The sequence below is a fragment of the Hemitrygon akajei genome, chromosome 6, assembly GCF_048418815.1.
Source record: "Hemitrygon akajei chromosome 6, sHemAka1.3, whole genome shotgun sequence".
NCBI classification, from domain to species: Eukaryota; Metazoa; Chordata; class Chondrichthyes; order Myliobatiformes; family Dasyatidae; genus Hemitrygon; species Hemitrygon akajei.
In genome coordinates, this window is record NC_133129.1 from 96,722,200 (window position 1) to 96,738,727 (window position 16,528).

The following is a 16,528-nucleotide window of genomic DNA, read 5'->3' on the forward strand; positions in this document are numbered from 1 at the left end:
TGCCCGCAAGAAAATGAATTGAACTCTGAGCTGTAAGTGTGGCACTAACCACTAACACCTGTGGTTCTGTAGTCAATTGCCCCACTACCCTCCATTTAGCTCTACCCCTCTGCACTTACATTCCCTCTTCCCACCCCCCTTCCACAGTGACCACACAAGACTTCCTATACCACACACCCCTCTAGCTGCCTACTTCTCCACATCCCTGTTACTCCTGTCCCTTCCTCCTGCCCCAACTGTTACTTTTCCTGTTTCCCTCTTGCTCAATTGCCCCTCCTCTCACTGCAGTTACCTCTCCAGTGGTAACATCTCTTTTGTCAGACCTGTTGTACCTCCTGTATCATCTGTGTTTCCCCCTACTATTGCCTCACCTGTTTCCCTTTGTGTTGCCCCTCTGATTCCTCCTCTTTTGTCTCTCCCAATTGCCCTCTAGTTACCCTCCTATTGCCTCACTCCCCTTAATGACACTCTTGTTGCCTTTTTATTGTTCTCCTGTTGTCCCTGACTGTGGCCATTGACTCCTCCTTCTGTCCCTCTCGCCACTCTAGTTGCCCCTCTTTTTCGCCTCATTCTGCTCCTGCCCACTTTCCGACCAGATTACCTCTGCCCCAGCCGTGAGCTCCCATTGGCCAATCGAAGTTCCTCCTCTTCTGGGGAAACCCCGAACGGGGATACAGCCCAGTCTCCGTCCGGCTGCGCCGGGTGGTCAGTGGTTGCTGCTCCACGCTGCCGAGCCCGCCTCGAAGGATATGGCACCTCAGAGGGACAACTTCTACCTGTCCGCCTTCCTCCTGGGATCGCTGTTATCGTGGTCGGGTGAGAGACAGAGTTTAAAGTTAACTTGTTCCTGTCAACCAGACGCCGGAGGGTGTCCGAGTCGAAAGCAGAATATTTACGGGAAGGGGGAGGGTTGTAGGGGGTTACAGAGACAGGGAGGGGTGTAGGGGCTGGAAGGGGTCACAGAGACAGGGAGGGGAGTAGGGGCTGGAGGGGTTACAGAGACAGGGAGGGGTGTAGGGGCTGGAAGGGGTCACAGAGACAGGGAGGGGTGTAAATACCGGAGGGGGTTACAGAGACAGGGAGGGGTGTAGGGGATGGAGGGGGTTACAGAGACAGGGAGGGGTGTAGGGGATGGAGGGGTTACAGAGACAGGGAGGGGTGTAAATACCGGAGGGGGTTACAGAGACAGGGAGGGGTGTAGGGGATGGAGGGGGTGACAGAGACAGGGAGGGGTGTAGAGGATGGAGGGGGTTACAGAGACAGGGAGGGGTGTAGGGGATGGAGGGGGTTACAGAGACAGGGAGGGGTGTAGGGGATGGAGGGGTTACAGAGACAGGGAGGGGTGTAAATACTGGAGGGGGTTACAGAGACAGGGAGGGGTGTAGGGTATGGAGGGGGTGACAGAGACAGGGAGGGGTGTAGGGGATGGAGGGGGTTACAGAGACAGGGAGGGGTGTAGGGGATGGAGGGGTTACAGAGACAGGGAGGGGTGTAGGGGAAGGTGGGGGTTACAGTTAAAATCAGAGTATGCCAGTTCAGTGCAGGAACTCACAAGGGTTGGTGCCCACTCGGAAACTCTGGGTTAGATGAGACTGTGACAAAAGGGGACCCCTGTCCAGGAGGGGATCTCCAGATTCCTGCCTCAGTCACCAGACCAGATCTATGTATCCACAGCCATGGCTTTTAAATCGGAGGTTGATGAAACATGCTGCAACAAATTCCTTGCCGTGAGGTGGAAGAACAGTGATTATGGACAATTTTTACCAAATTACAGGACCGTGAGACACTGCAATAACCGTCAGTCAGCCTTTCTGTGAGTATGTCTTGCCTGTTTCTCATTAGTGTGGGTTGTATCAAATCCCTCGCCACGCATCTGTATGAATCCTTGGTCTGGTTAACCAGTGCCCTTGAACCTGTATCGTCCCAGCCCGAGAGCATGTGTACAGCAGCCTTTCTCAACCTTTAATGCCCTGGAGGAACCTTTGAAATAACTTTCCGGTCTTGGGGAGCCCCTGGGTTCATTATTATTATTATTAGAATTAATAATAATATTATACCTAGAGCACAAGGTACATTCACTTGATCAATAAGTTTTAGGTATATTAATCCAAAAAATATTGTCAATGCTCTTTTGAATTAATTAATAATTAATGGCTCCGTCTGTCTAACGGACAATGGATGGGCCCGGTTGGGTGTGGAACAGCGTCGGCTGTGGTTGAATAAGCTGGTTCTTGAGCGGCAGTCCTTGGCACAGCTGCTTCACACGAAGGCTGATGGCTGTGGCTGGATAGTCACTCAGCTTTCCTTCTCTCTCTTCTGTCCGACCACAGTCGAGTTCGTTTTTCCTCTGCATTGGTAATGCCTGGACGTACAGCCTGTCGCCAGGTGCAACTGTCTCTTATCAGCAGACTTCAGGTCACGTTTACAAACGTCCCTGTAACGAAGCAGTGAGCTCCCTATGGGCCGGGATCCTGCGGCAAGGTCTCCGTACAGGATGTCCTTGGGGATGCGGCCACCCTGCATGCGACGGACATGGCCAAGCCAGCGCAGTCATCACTGTGTGAGAAGGACATACGTGCTTGGCATGCTGGCCTGGTCCAGGATGTCCTTGTTTGGCACGCGGTCTTTCTGGGAATTGCCCAGGAACCCACACAAGCACCGTAGGTAGAAGCTGTTGAGGCGGTGCTCTTGGCGGGTGTAGGTTGTCCAATTCGTCCGCGAAGGCCCCAACATCAGTATCGGCGACCACACCCTGAAAGAGGTAGATGAATTCACCTGCCTAGGATCGACAGTCTCCAGCAACCTGTCTCTCGATCCAGAGCTCAGCATGCTAATAGGGAAAACCGCCGCTGCTATGGCTGAGCTGTCTTTTGAATAGAGAATGAACTTTTAGCCAACATTTCTTGGAGAAAAACAGGTAGTTAAGCTTAGCTTACCTTTCTTTCTTTCCCTTTCATAAACATTAAAAACTCACAAAGCAAACATAATAAATTTCTGCTGAATATCTGGCTTAAGCCAAAATGGGATTTAATTTTTCTAAAGGTAGGCTTGGTAGATTTACTTTAAATAAAGGTTGTAAATTTATTTTAATTAAACTTATTTACAATATGGAAGTTTATTGAGTAGTAAAGTTACTAAAAACCATAAGCCAAAGCAATATGAATAAAAATATAACCTAAGACACAAATTTATACAAGAGTTTGAAAAAATATTTTCTTACTAAGTGACACAGTCAGGCTCAAATATAGGCCTAGCATGTGAAATCTGTGCTTGTTTTTTGCTGCACAAGTTCACAGATTTCCCATTCCATTGAAATGAAACATTTTCTATCCTTGCTCTTAAACAAGAAAAAGTTTGCTCACGTGTAAGAAATTGAAAACTGCAGTAAAATGTTCATTGCTTTTCAATGAATGGTAGGATACTCTTCTGTCACTGAAATCCAGAACTTGTCCAGGGCAAGTCAGTAAATCTTATCTTGAGTGCACGATCACAGTTCTTTTTCTTCATTCAAAGGCTGAGCGGAAGATTTAGAGAATGTTCCCTCACCCAGTCTCGTGGTGAAAGGAAGGGAGAGTATTGTTCAATTTTGTTCTTCCAGGGGGATTTCAATAAGACTCGAGACTTTCTGATATCCTTCCTCAATCTCAAGCCCAAGCAGCAGTAGAAACATTTCAAGATTTCCTTTCGCAATATGACTTTTCCAAAGACTGAGTTTCCGTTTACATCCAAGAATCTTGTCTCTTGAGGTCAAGACATCTTTTGTAGGGCCTTGAAGAGACTTGTTCAACTGGTTCATATGATGAAAAATATCTGCTAAGTTGGCTGGTCTCTGCAGCCATTCGTCATCTTCAAAGCACTCAGCAAAAATTTTCTTGAAAGTACTTCTGCAATTCACCTTTCAGCTCAAACACCCTGTTGAGAACTCTTCCTCTGCTTAGCCACTGGATTTCTGCATGTATCAGGAGACTGGTGTGCCTTTGTCAGGGTATTCACAGTTTTTTAAACATTCTTGAGTGAACTGATCTTTGTTTAATAAAGTTAACCATTTTTGTAGTAACTTTTTTCAATCCATCTCTAAGAGTTTTTGAGATCAACACCTCTCTGTGAAGAAAGTGTGTTGTGACAATGTCAGGATTTTCATTTTTACAAGAGAGACGAAACCTCTCATGGAGTCAATCATTGATGGGACGCCATCAGTACAGATGCCAACACAGTCCCTCCAAGACAGAACTTTTGTTTCCAGATATGAAGACAAAACATTAAATATATCTTGGCCTTTGCTTGTTTTGGACAGCTCTTCACATTAGAAAAAAAGTATCCTTGAATTTCACCATCATTTACACATCTTACAAATGCCACAAGATGACCTTTATTGGTGAACTCTGATTCATCAATCTGGACAGAGAAGCTGTTTTTCAGATTATCACACAAAAACTCTTCAGCATCATGTGACATGTCATCAATATGTCAGCTTATCATAATGTTTGAGAATGAAACCTTTTCAATTTCTCATACTGCATCTTGTCCTAGCATTTTATCCGCTATAAATTTACATGCTGGCACCATTAGGTTCTCACGAATTGTGTGACTTCTCCTTTTCTGGGTAATAAGTTCTACTTTTTTTTATTGACTGTGACTTTATTTCCAGAAGCTGTTTATTTGAGACTCTAATAACCGTTAAAGTAATCAGCACTTTTGCATGTCATATGGCTGTGATTTGTATTTAAGTGTCTTTTCAATTCTGCTGGAGCCATTGCTGCATCTGTAAGTTGTTTGCTACAGACTAGGCACAATGGAACAGGACAACTTGGCTCACCAGTCGATGCAAAATGCCTTGATAAGTAACTTTCATTGTAAAGACGGACTTTTTTGTGTCTGTTGTTGCAGTAGTGCAGTGGAATGACTCAGAATTCTGTAATTGTTCATCATTAACCTTATCGGAATTGTCTATGGGCCTAGAATCCTCCCCTTCATATCTCACATGTCCTATTCAAAAATAACCATATTGGACTGTCAGACATGTCTGCAAAACACAAGGGTTAATAAAATTCCCCATGTATTTTGCACAGGAACATCACAGCCCAAATTAGGCGAGTCCATTCAATGCTTGGAAAATGCACTTCACATTCCTCTTCAGCCTACCGTCCTCCCCTACGTACAATACAGCCCTCACTAATTATCAGCCTACCGTCCTCCCCTACGTGAAATACAGCCCTCACCAATTATCCACCTACCGTCCTCCACTACATACAATACAGCCCTCACTAATTATCAGCCTACCGTCCTCCACTACGTACAATACAGCCCTTACCAATTATCAGCCTACCGTCCTCCCCTACGTACAATACAGCCCTCACTAATTATCAGCCTACCGTCCTCCACTACGTACAATACAGCCCTCACTAATTATCAGCCTACCGTCCTCCCCTACGTGAAATACAGCCCTCACTAATTATCAGCCTACCGTCCTCCCCTACGTGAAATACAGCCCTCACCAATTATCAGCCTACCGTCCTCCCCTACGTGAAATACAGCCCTCACCAATTATCAGCCTACCGTCCTCCCTTACGTACAATACAGCCCTCACTAATTATCAGCCTACCGTCCTCCCCTACGTGAAATACAGCCCTCACTAATTATCAGCCTACCGTCCTCCCCTACGTACGATACAGCCCTCACCAATTATCAGCCTACCGTCCTCCCCTACGTGAAATACAGCCCTCACTAATTATCAGCCTACCATCCTCCCCTACGTGAAATACAGCCCTCACTAATTATCAGCCTACCATCCTCCCTTACGTACAATACAGCCCTCACCAATTATCAGCCTACCGTCCTCCCCTACGTACAATACAGCCCTCACCAGTTATCAGCCTACCGTCTTGCCTTCTGAACTCGATCAAATAAACAGGGTCCAACTGCACACTGTCATACTGGGCTGAGGTTGCTACGGGGCACACTGTCCACCACTGTGAGCACTACCATCATGTAAAGTTTAAAAAAAACATTGTTTACTTTCTTTAATCACAACCTCTCAGTGAATACCCTGGTTGAGAAACCCTGGTGTAGAGGGAGCTTCACGCTGTGAATAACTCTGAGGGTGTGTGATGGGTCAGTGTGAAAGAGATTCCCAACTATTTTTATGTAATGGATCCCTACCATTAATTAAGGGGTCCATGGACCACAGGTTGCAATCTCCTGGTGTGGAGTGAGCTTCACTCTGTGTCTGACCCTGGGACTGTGTGATGGGACAGTGTGGAGTGAGCTTCACTCTGTGTCTGACCCCGGGAGTGTGTGATGGGACAGTGTAGAGGGAGCTTCACTCTGTGCCTGACCCCGGGACTGTATGATGGGACAGTGTAGAGGGAGCTTCACTCTGTGTCTGACCCTGGGACTGTGTGATGGGACAGTGTGGAGTGAGCTTCACTCTGTGTCTGACCCTGGGACTGTGTGATGGGACAGTGTAGAGGGAGCTTCACTCTGTGTCTGACCCTGGGACTGTGTGATGGGACAGTGTGGAGTGAGCTTCACTCTGTGTCTGACCCCGGGACTGTGTGATGGGACAGTGTGGAGTGAGCTTCACTCTGTGACTGACCCCGGGACTGTATGATGGGACAATGTAGAGGGAGCTACACACAGCCCTGCCCTCTGTTTAAAAGAAGACCGTATTCCATTGGGGTGACTGGCAGTGCCCACCTGACCACTCCGGTGGGTCAATAGACCCTTTGCCCTGGTTGCGGATGGGAAAACTGAGCAAGGGCTGTACCATTTTGACCCCTGTCCCCAGTGCTAAACTTCACCTGTTCTGTCCACAGCGTCGTCCATAAGAAACTAGGAAACATCTGCCTGAACCTTGATCGTCTCTGGGTGAAGGACCTTAAGGATTATATCGATAAAGGTAATCATAGCATTACAGCGCAGACAGAAGCCTTTCGGCCCATCGAGGACATTCCAGCCGCTGGTAGAGCTCCACCTTTACCATTGCCCTGTGAATAGTTCCTGAATGTGACCATTGTTTTCCTTCCTTCTTGAGCAGGTGTTCCCAACCTGGGGTCCGTAGACCCCTCAGTTAATGGTAATACTCCAAAGCGTAAAAAGGGGAGTGAAATGGTTATCAGATTGTTGCTGGAGTTTGGTAGCATGCGTGGGCTGAATGGCCTAAATCTGCTCCTATGTCTTTTGGCCTTATTGAAACCTACCAAATATTGAAAGGCCTAGATAGAGTGGACATGGAGATAATGTTTCCAATACCGGGGGAGTTTAGGGCCAGATGGTACAGCCTCGAATGGAAGGACATCCATTTAGAATGGAGATGAAGAGCAGTTTCCTTAGCCAGAGGAATGTGGAAGCCAAGTCATTGGGTATATTTAGAGTCGACAGAGTCTTTTTGTGCGCTCTGAGTCCCAGTGCAGATAACTGAATCAGCCCACTAGTTACTGGATGGGAATCGGGAATGGTTCATGTATCTTTTCTGTGCCGTGCTCCACCGCACCAGTCAGTGACGGGGAGCCACATTCCCTCCATGTATGAGATGTGTGGGATGGCCAAAGATGCTAATGTGCACGCTGAGGTAGGGAGTGTCGCTCTGCGGGAGGGGCGGTGAGGAGGGAGTGTCGCTCTGCGGGAGGGGTGGTGAGAAAAGCACTGGACTGTGGGCGAGGTAGTGTCAGGCTGACCCAATTTGTCTCCTGCAGCTCAGAAAAGTGCCAGTCTTCCGACAGCAGAGAAACAACTCGGCAACAAGCACACAACCACGGAGGCACATCCGAGATCCCTGCACTCCACAGCTGACTGGGATTCCAGTCGCCCTACCGAGACAACACTGGGTAAGGCCTGGTGCTGTGTGGAGGCCGCGGTTACGTTCTGGTTCGATGCCCACCACTGTGCCCAGGGAGTTTCTATGTTCTCACTGTTATCGCGTGTTTGTTCGGAATGCTCTAGTTTCCTGCCACGTTTCAAAGGCCTGCTTGTTAGGGTGGCGGGATGGCGATACGTCTCTACCAAATGAGGTGTGAGGCACTCCTTTCCCTCCTCTGACCTGCGGGTGAACCTTGGGCAAGGTGTAGCACCCGCTTAGCTCACCCTCCTGGATCAGGGTCACATGAATCCATGGGAGCAGGTGGTGGATGGTCGTATGAGCAGCCGGTGTAGATCACAAGTCCTGGTTATGCGACCACTGACGCCAGGCAGACAATCTCTGAAGAGTGTTGATAATGGTTGGGATCACCCGTCTTTATAGACACTGCCCAGAGGTCAATGGCAAACCACTTCTCTTTTTAAAAAAAAAAATTGCTAAGAGCAATCATTATCATGGGATCATGTAGAAAGATTCTCTGTTGCTGGTAACAATTTTGTTTTACCAGTCAGGGTTGTTAGCGCTGAGCTGAACCCCCGAACCTGGAGGACTGGCCTTTATCTGGCCTCTACCCTTTAACCCCACAAGAGCCAAAGCATAAGGCCCTTACTCCAGCCACCTTATTCCTTGGAACATAAAAGACTGAGATGAGATTTGGTATACAAAATTATGAGGGGTATAGATAGAGTAAATGCAAGCAGGCTTTTTCCACTGAGGTCAGTGGGACTAGAAATAGAGGTCAAGAGTTAAGGGTGTAAGGTGAAATGTTTAAGGAGAACATGAGGAGAAATTTCACTCGGGGGGTAGTGAGAGTGTGGAACGAGCTGCCAGTGGAAGTGGTGCATGCAAGCTCGATTTCAATATTTAAGAGAAGTTTGAATAGGTACATGGAAGGCTGGAGTCCTGGTACAGGTCCATGGGAGTAGGCAGTTTAATGGTTTCAGCATGGAGTGGATGGGCCAAAGGGACTTCTCTGACCAAACAATTAATTTTGGAAGTAATGTCTTTTTTTAAAAAAAAGACAAACTGCAAATGAAAATGATACTGAGAACACGAGTGGTAGGAAGTCCTTGAAAGTGAGTTTGTAGGTTGTTGAGTAGTGGCCAGACTGCAGGTTTGACCTTCTACAGTGAATCACTTCATCCTTTTCCAGTTTCAACTCCATCTGCCAATTCCCAGCCCGTCCTGTCCATATCCCAGTGCAACCGATGGCGACATTGTCATCACCCTTCGTGTCTTCAGCACTCTGAACAATGATGAGGAATTGTTTTAAACTAGTGAATCAGTGAAATTCGTTGCCATGGGGTGGGGGGGGGAGTGGGCTATGGGCGTCAAATGCATTTAAAGCAGAGATTGATATGTCCCTGATTGGTAAGGGGGTTAATGGGAGATGGTAGAACAGACTCGATGGACCAAATGGCCTAATTCTCAATCTCTGTTTTATGAACCCCCTGTACAGGCAGTACAGAAACTCCGACATGGACCCTGCTGGATCGTCAGCCAGTGACTGCGACCTCTGACCAAACCCCAGCCGTGAAACTGCCAACAGCAGTGGTGGAGACGTCTGAGGGGATCTCCCCAGTATTCCCTGGATCCACCCAATCTTTGGGAAAGACAGGACAGAACTCCGGATCCGAGATTCCGCACTACAGTAGCTCTGTGCCGCTCACATCTCCCTCCCTCGCCTCCGGTCAGTATTCCATTCTGGAGACTTCTTATCCTCCCTCGTCGCCCATCTCCCCCCCCCCACGGTGCTTGCTCCTCAGCGCCTCGCGCAATCACTTGGCATGGCTTTTCAATTCAGAGATTTGAGTTAGGGAGGTGTGGGTGGTAGAGAGGGGGAGAAAGAGAAAAAGAAGAGAAAGTGTGGGGGGGAGTTAGAGAGAGAAAATGGGGGGAGAGAGAGAGTAGAGTGACCGAGTTGGGGAAGAGTGGGGAGAGAGAGGGAAGAGAGAGAAAGTGACAGAATAAGAGGGAGGTGGGGTGGAGCGTAACGTTAATGTACTGCTTAGCACAACACTTTAACGTACCTGTGACCTGGGTTGAATTCCCGCTGCAGCATACAAGGAGATTGTATGTTCTTCCTGTGATCGCATGGGTTTCCTCCGGGTGCTCCGGTTTCCTCCCACGATCCAAGGACGTCCTGGTTGGTCACTGTGTATTCTCCAGTGATTAAACTCGGATTAAATTGGGGTCTGCTGTGCAGCACAGCTTTAAGTGCAAAATAGGCCCTTCCAGCCCTCTATCTCAATAAATAAATAGAGTGTTTCTCTGTGTCTCTCACTCCATTCCTGCCTTTTTCTTTCTATTTCTTTCTCTAATTTTGCCCCATTCTCCTTATTTCTGTCTATCCTGATCTCTTCCTCCTGCCTCTCTTGCTTCATTCCTTCTTCCCTTTCTCACACTTTCTGTCACCGTCACTGGCCCAAATCCCGGAGTCCCCTCCCTGGCAGCGGTGCAGGAGAACCCTCACTGGAAATACAGCAGTGGCTCAGCCTCCCTTCCCAAGGGGAGAGGGGGAGGTTAGGGGTGGGCCTGCCAGAGGAATCCTAATCCCTGAGATTATAAACCAAACACTAGGTAGAGGGAGCAGAGACAAACACGAGGAACTAAACTAAATCATTGATAGTGGCATCTGCAGCGGGCTTCAAGGTAAGTTTGTCCCGAGTTCAAATCCAGCCGGCTCCTTGCACGCTTTCCATCCGTGCTGGGTTGAGCGTAGAGCTAGCAACTTGGCCTCGTTTAAAAAAAGATAAAAACGCCAAAGAAATGGTAGGTATTATCCTTGCATGCCAACCATTTTAATTCGGATTCCCATTCCCATTCCGACATCTCGGTCCACAGCCTCCTCTACTGCTACAATGAGGTCTCCCTCGGGCTGGAGGAGCACCTCGTATTCTGTCTGGGTAGCCTCCAGCCAAAAGGCACGAACGTCGATTTCGTTAAATTTCCCTGCTCAATTTCCCCACTCCCTCTTCCATTCCCCACTCCAGTTCACCTCTTGCCTCTTCTCTTCTCCTCACCTGCATATCACCTCCCTCCTGCTTCCCTTTCTGCCATGGTCCACTCTCCTCTCCTGTCAGATTCCTTCCGCTCCAGCCCTTTACCTTTTCCACCTCTTCTTCCCCCTCTCCTTCCAGTCCTGATGAAGGATCTGAGCCCACAACATCAACTGCTTATTGATTTCTGTAGGTGCTGAGTTCCTCCAGCGTTTTGTGCCGGTTGCTCTGGACATCTAGCCTCTGCAGAATCTCTTGTGTTTATGATTTACCCCTGTGCCTACCTTCCATTCACAGGATGCGACCATCCTGAGGAGGGATGTTTGGAGAAAAGGGCATTTTCTACTGTGATTTCACCAGAGATTCCTGAGAGACACATGGGACAACTGAACCAAAAGATGGTTATCATGATCCTCATCTCCATCATCATCGTCCTCTCTCTCTTGGCCTTTGCCATCTATAAAGGCTGTAAGAAGTCTACATCCAAAGGTGAGGGGCAACTTTTTATTCAAAGTACATTTATTATTATCAAAGAATGTATTAATTATATAAGCTTGAGACTTCTTTACTTACAGGCAGTCACAAAGCAAGAAACCCGAAAGAACAGAATTATAGATAAATAAAATAAAGACCAACACACGATATGGGGGGGGGGGGGGGGTGGCCAGGATGGTGGGGGAGAAAACAAATCATGTAAACTTCAGAAGCAAACAACAACATTTCAACCCAAAATATGTCCTTAGCTCCAAACCCTGGAGTAGGCCCAAAGCCTGGGTATCACAGACATCCCACCTCTCCCGGGAATTCCAGGAGTCTCCCACATATTGATAGCGGCTTCCTGACGCCCACAAATTATATACAACATCATGGAAATTGATTTTTTTTTGAGTGAGAGAGAGAGAACCAATTGGTCTCTCTTTGTGCTAAATAAACCTATCAGTTTTCTCTGTGTGCGGGCTTTAGTCGACCTCTCTCTGCCTTTCATTGTCCATCAGTTCAGTTTAGTGCCCTGCAGCACGTTTGCAGAGTGTTCCAAAACAAGAGAATGTAAAACGTACTTCACCCCAGACTATGCTAAAGTGTACCCCTGCCTAACAGGGGTCAAAAATGATGAGTGTTGCCATTTGCATCAGCATTGAGACTGCTCAATAAGGGGGTGTGTGTGTGTGTGTGTGTGTGTGTGTGTGTGTGTGTGTGTGTGTGTGTGTGTGTGTGTGTGTGTGTGTGTGTGTGTGTGTGTGTGTGTGTGTGTGTGTGTGTGTGTGTGTGTGTGTGTGTGTGTGTGTGTGTGTGTGTGTGTGTGTGGTTTCAATATGTGATCAAATAAATTGTGTTCTTTCAGAATCAAATGTCCTGGAGACACACCCTTTGAAGTCAACCGGGGTGGGGGGAAATATGGGTTGCAGGGGTCGGGGGGGTGGTGGTGCTACCTCCCTGAAATGAGTTTTTGCAGGGTGGGATGTCTGGTATATCAGTTCATCCTGTTATCGGACACAGAGTATGGCAGCAGTCCCATGGCCTCGGTACCATGGAGAGAGGAGTGAACCCTGCGGGAGAGCGAGTGAAATCTGCTCTCACCTCCAATCCCAATACCCTGTCCATCTAAATCAGGGGTGGCCAACCTTTTACAATCCATGCGCCAATTTTTTTGTGCATGACTTCAGATGCACCATTCAATTCTTATAAAAATATGTTAATATAGACATATTTAGCATTTTACATGATATTGTGGCGACCCACTTTCTGCGCAGGTGAACCGACTCACAAATAGCCCGTGCGCGGGGAGAGGCTTTGGTAATGCACCTCTGATGTCATTTCCGCCCGGAGAGGGCGGGAGCTAGGGATTAAAAGCCAGTGCCGCGAAGTTTGAATAAACTAGTCTTGAAACGACTTACCGACTGCGTGTCGTTGTTTCTAGCTCTGTATGTAGTACATTGCTACAATATATTGATTTAATATAAAACAAGATAAACATTACTTACCTTATTGAGACTTTTAACAAATATATTTTGTCTTCTTTTGATTTCTCCCTTTTTCTTAATCACATATTCTTTCCGTAACTCAGACCCACGCACTAGCTTCAGTTTTCCTTCTATTTCAGTCTGATGTTGTGTTTTGTAGTGTCTATTAAGATCATGTCTTCTATTATGTGAGAAAGTCGTTTCACAAACATTGCACAACAGTTTTCCTGTTATAAATAAGAACTCATTTTCCCACTGTTCATTGAATTCACACTTACTATCACTTTCTGATCTTTTGCTCATTTTCTTTTGCACTGTGATGGGTAACTGAATGTAAAAACAAGGCTTAATTTTCAAAAGAGTACAAAACTACAAATGTTCACAAAGGACGAACAAAGCACAAGTCTGTTGCGAACGAGTGTCAATTGTAAACTGACTGGCAAAAACCTGCGACGCACCGCTGGTGCAGACGCCTGGCGCCAGGATCATACAAGCACCAAACGTGTATCGAACAGTTATGGATCGACTGCAGAACAAAAGTCTTTCTTTCCTAGTTTGACTCATTGAACATTTTTTAAAATTGAAAAGAGATTAATATGAAAGAAGAAAACATTCACCAAAAGATGTGCACGAAATAATAAAATTGCTAAGTTTTAGATTTATTCTCAGTAAAACCCATTTCTAGCTCTAAGCTACTTGAATTCCTGTTTTAGATTTTTTTTCTACAAATTGGTTTTTGGTTAATATTTCTGCATGAGTAGGCTTACTTTTTTATTATCATCATTGTGGTGCAATGCGCCGCTTCTAATTATCCAGTGCGCTACTTTTGCCGCATGCACCACAGGTTGGCCATCTCTGGTCTAAATTGTCCAAACAGCACATCATTCCTCGCTCGAGGACCCGGGCACTGCTGCAGCAAAAGGCTCTGGGCCAAGAACATACCACCCAGAGACTCATTCCGGGCGCAGATTTCACTGCTCAGCCCAAAGCCGCTCTCAATTTCTCCCAATCAGCTCAGCACCCAGAGCAATCCAGCCTTGCACCGGGCCAATTGCATGGGTAACGAGACTCCTCAGCCTCAACTTCTTCACTCTATATGCATCAAAGTTGCGAACAGTTCTCTCTCTACCCAAAGCCGAAGGTGGAGGCCAGTCTGCCCATTCCCACTGACCTGACCCATTTGGCCCCATTGCTGCCTGATGACGAGTACCCTTCAGCTAGGTCTTGTAATGTACAGAAACACCCTCCAACCACTTAAGAGTAGATCAGATTTTGGACACATTTCTTATTTTCTTTGCAAAGGAAGTTCTATCTGCAGGCAAATGTCATGAAAATAGCTTCAATTTTGTGTCTCAAACGAAACACTCATACTTTTTACAGAATTGGGGGGCTCCTTTCCATAACATTCCTCCATCATCTTGTTTTGACATTCATTCTTTAAAAGCTGTATCCTGTTTACCTCTGTTGTCAAAACATCCCCTTCCATAAAGCGCACATTCTTCCTGTCATAAGACTGTTCTATTGAGAAATAACACAATTAAAACAAGTTCAAAGTAAATGTATTATCAAAATCCATATGTCACCACATACCACAAAACCATAAGATATAGGAACAGAATTAAGCAATTTGGCCCATTGAGTCTGCTCTGCCATTTCATCATGGCTGATCCATCATCCCCCTTTGCCTCAATATTCTATCAACCTCTGCCTTAAATATGCCCAATAACTTGGTCTCCAAAACTTCCTGTGGCTACAAATTCCACAGATACCCCACTCTCTGGCTAAAGATTCCTCCTGAGCTCGATTCTAAATGGATGTCCCTCTATTCTGAGGCTGTGTTCATGGGTATTGTACTTCCTCACTGTAAGAGGCATCCTCTCCACATTCGCTCCATCGCTTTCAATTAGATCAAATTGAGATTCATTTTCTTGCGGGCATACTCAATGAATCCATAATAGAGTAATAGCCATAACAGAACTAATGCAAGATCGCACCAACTTGGGCGTTTAACCAGTGTGCAAAAGACAACAAACTGTGCAAATACTAAATAATAAATAAATAAGAACAGTGGCTGTAATGTCTAAAAACGCACCATGGTTCCTCACTACTCTGAGAGCCCTTCCCCGAGGGGGTGGGGGGAATATCACCACACACAGGGGACCCCCACCCTCCAGATCCCATACTGTCCCTACCGTATAATATCTCACCAATCCTCCGCCTCACTGGGTCCAAATTCGAGACCACCCTCCCCAGCCTTTACCAGGAGGACGGCAGTGGGTCGAGCAGGCCACCCACTCCACACCTTCTCACGGGACAGTTGGGGACGTGTGACAAATGCTGGTATTCTCAGAATAGATATTGATAATCAGTGGGAGAGTGGGCGCCATACTAAAACTATTCCCGTTCCCTCTCCACAGGCTTCAACTACTATCCCACGCAGACGAGCAGCGATGAGATGGGGGTACCAAGGTTGTCTCAGCCGGCGTGAGACTTGGCACAAAGTGTACGCCGTCTCAGTCCTTGTTCGCTGCTGCCCGCCTTCATCCCCGTCCCTGTGACCTGCGCCAGCCCTCCCTACTCAGCAGAGTGGCCTCCCTCGGTCCTGCGTCTTCTACATGGCGCAGCCCTGTCTTGGTACTACCACTGTAACGAGTTGCGTTCCCTCCTCACTAACCCTCCAGCAGTGAGGCACACTCCCCTCACCGCCCCCTTCCACAGTGCGGTCCTCCCACCCATAGTGAGGACCACCCTTCCCTCACCGCCTGTACCCCAATTCAGCATTACTTCCTCATCTTCCCTCCCATGGCATAGCGCTCCCTCCTCTCTGGCCTTCCCAAGGCATGGAGCTCCCTCATTGTCCCTCTCGAGGCACAGCACTCCCTCCTCACTGCCTTACCCACAGTGAGCTGCTGCCTTCTTGAAGTCCTTTCCTCAGCACAATACTCTCTCCCACAGTGTGTCGCTCCCTGCATATGACACCTCCCACAGCACGATGCTCCCTCCTCATTGAACCCCCCACAGTGCAGAGCTCCCTCAACACCCCTCCTGTTATGCATGCTGCCTCCTCACCGCCTGACCCCCAGCGCTTCCTCACGGCCTCACCAATCTACTGTTGTGCAATCAAGCTCCGATCCCTGGAGAGGAACTCAGATCCTCGACCTCCATCCTTCAGGGCAGTCAGCCATCACTTTGGGCCCTGCCAAGTTTTTGATTGCTTGAAACAAAATAAAAGGAAGTTTTGAAATTACTCAGCAGATTGAGCAGAACCTTTCCCTTTCTGTGTAGAGAGAGAGAGAATAAAACAGTCAACATTTCTGATAAGGGACCTTTCCTTGTGAGGAAAAGGGAGAGGGGAAGAGAGAGGGGAAAGACGAAGAGAAAGACAGCAAGGGAGAGGAAGGGCAAAAAAAAGGCTGGGAGAGGGAGAGACAAACAAAGAGAGGAAAGGTAAACGAGAAAGGCAGGGAGGAGAGAAGTGACTCCAACAAAATGCACAAAATGCTGGAGGAACTCATTTATGAAGAGGAATAAACAGTCCATAAATAAGCCGATTTGGGTAGGAAATCGGGTAGAACAGAGGGAATTTCTTAGTAATGGCACGTAACGGCTTGTTACATGTGAACGTGTGTATAGTTTGATACTGACAGAGTGGGATCGGATTGAACACAGGGAGGGGTAAATAAATGAGGACAGTTGTCTACAATTTTACGATT

The 16,528-nt window shown here is 47.2% G+C and overlaps 1 protein-coding gene across 1 annotated transcript; it reads left to right on the top strand.

The window, feature by feature from the left end:
* The first annotated feature begins 660 nt into the window (after positions 1-660).
* On the top strand, positions 661-16,062 carry LOC140729320 (uncharacterized). Its single transcript, XM_073048947.1, has 7 exons — positions 661-816; positions 1,675-1,813; positions 6,816-6,898; positions 7,695-7,826; positions 9,315-9,545; positions 11,152-11,343; positions 15,233-16,062. The coding sequence occupies exons 1-7, from the start codon at positions 750-752 to the stop codon at positions 15,301-15,303; spliced, it is 915 nt and encodes a 304-aa protein (XP_072905048.1). The 5' UTR covers positions 661-749; the 3' UTR covers positions 15,304-16,062.
* The last annotated feature ends 466 nt before the right edge of the window (positions 16,063-16,528 follow it).

What these genes read in the sequence shown, in the direction of transcription:
- LOC140729320 (XM_073048947.1), top strand. Translation starts at nt 750, where the DNA reads ATGGCACCTCAGAGGGACAACTTCTACCTGTCCGCCTTCCTCCTGGGA. An exon ending in CCCTACCGAGACAACACTGG is followed by an intron (nt 7,827 to 9,314) that starts GTAAGGCCTGGT and finishes CCCCCTGTACAG; the next exon opens with GCAGTACAGAAACTCCGACA. An exon ending in ATCTCCCTCCCTCGCCTCCG is followed by an intron (nt 9,546 to 11,151) that starts GTCAGTATTCCA and finishes TTCCATTCACAG; the next exon opens with GATGCGACCATCCTGAGGAG.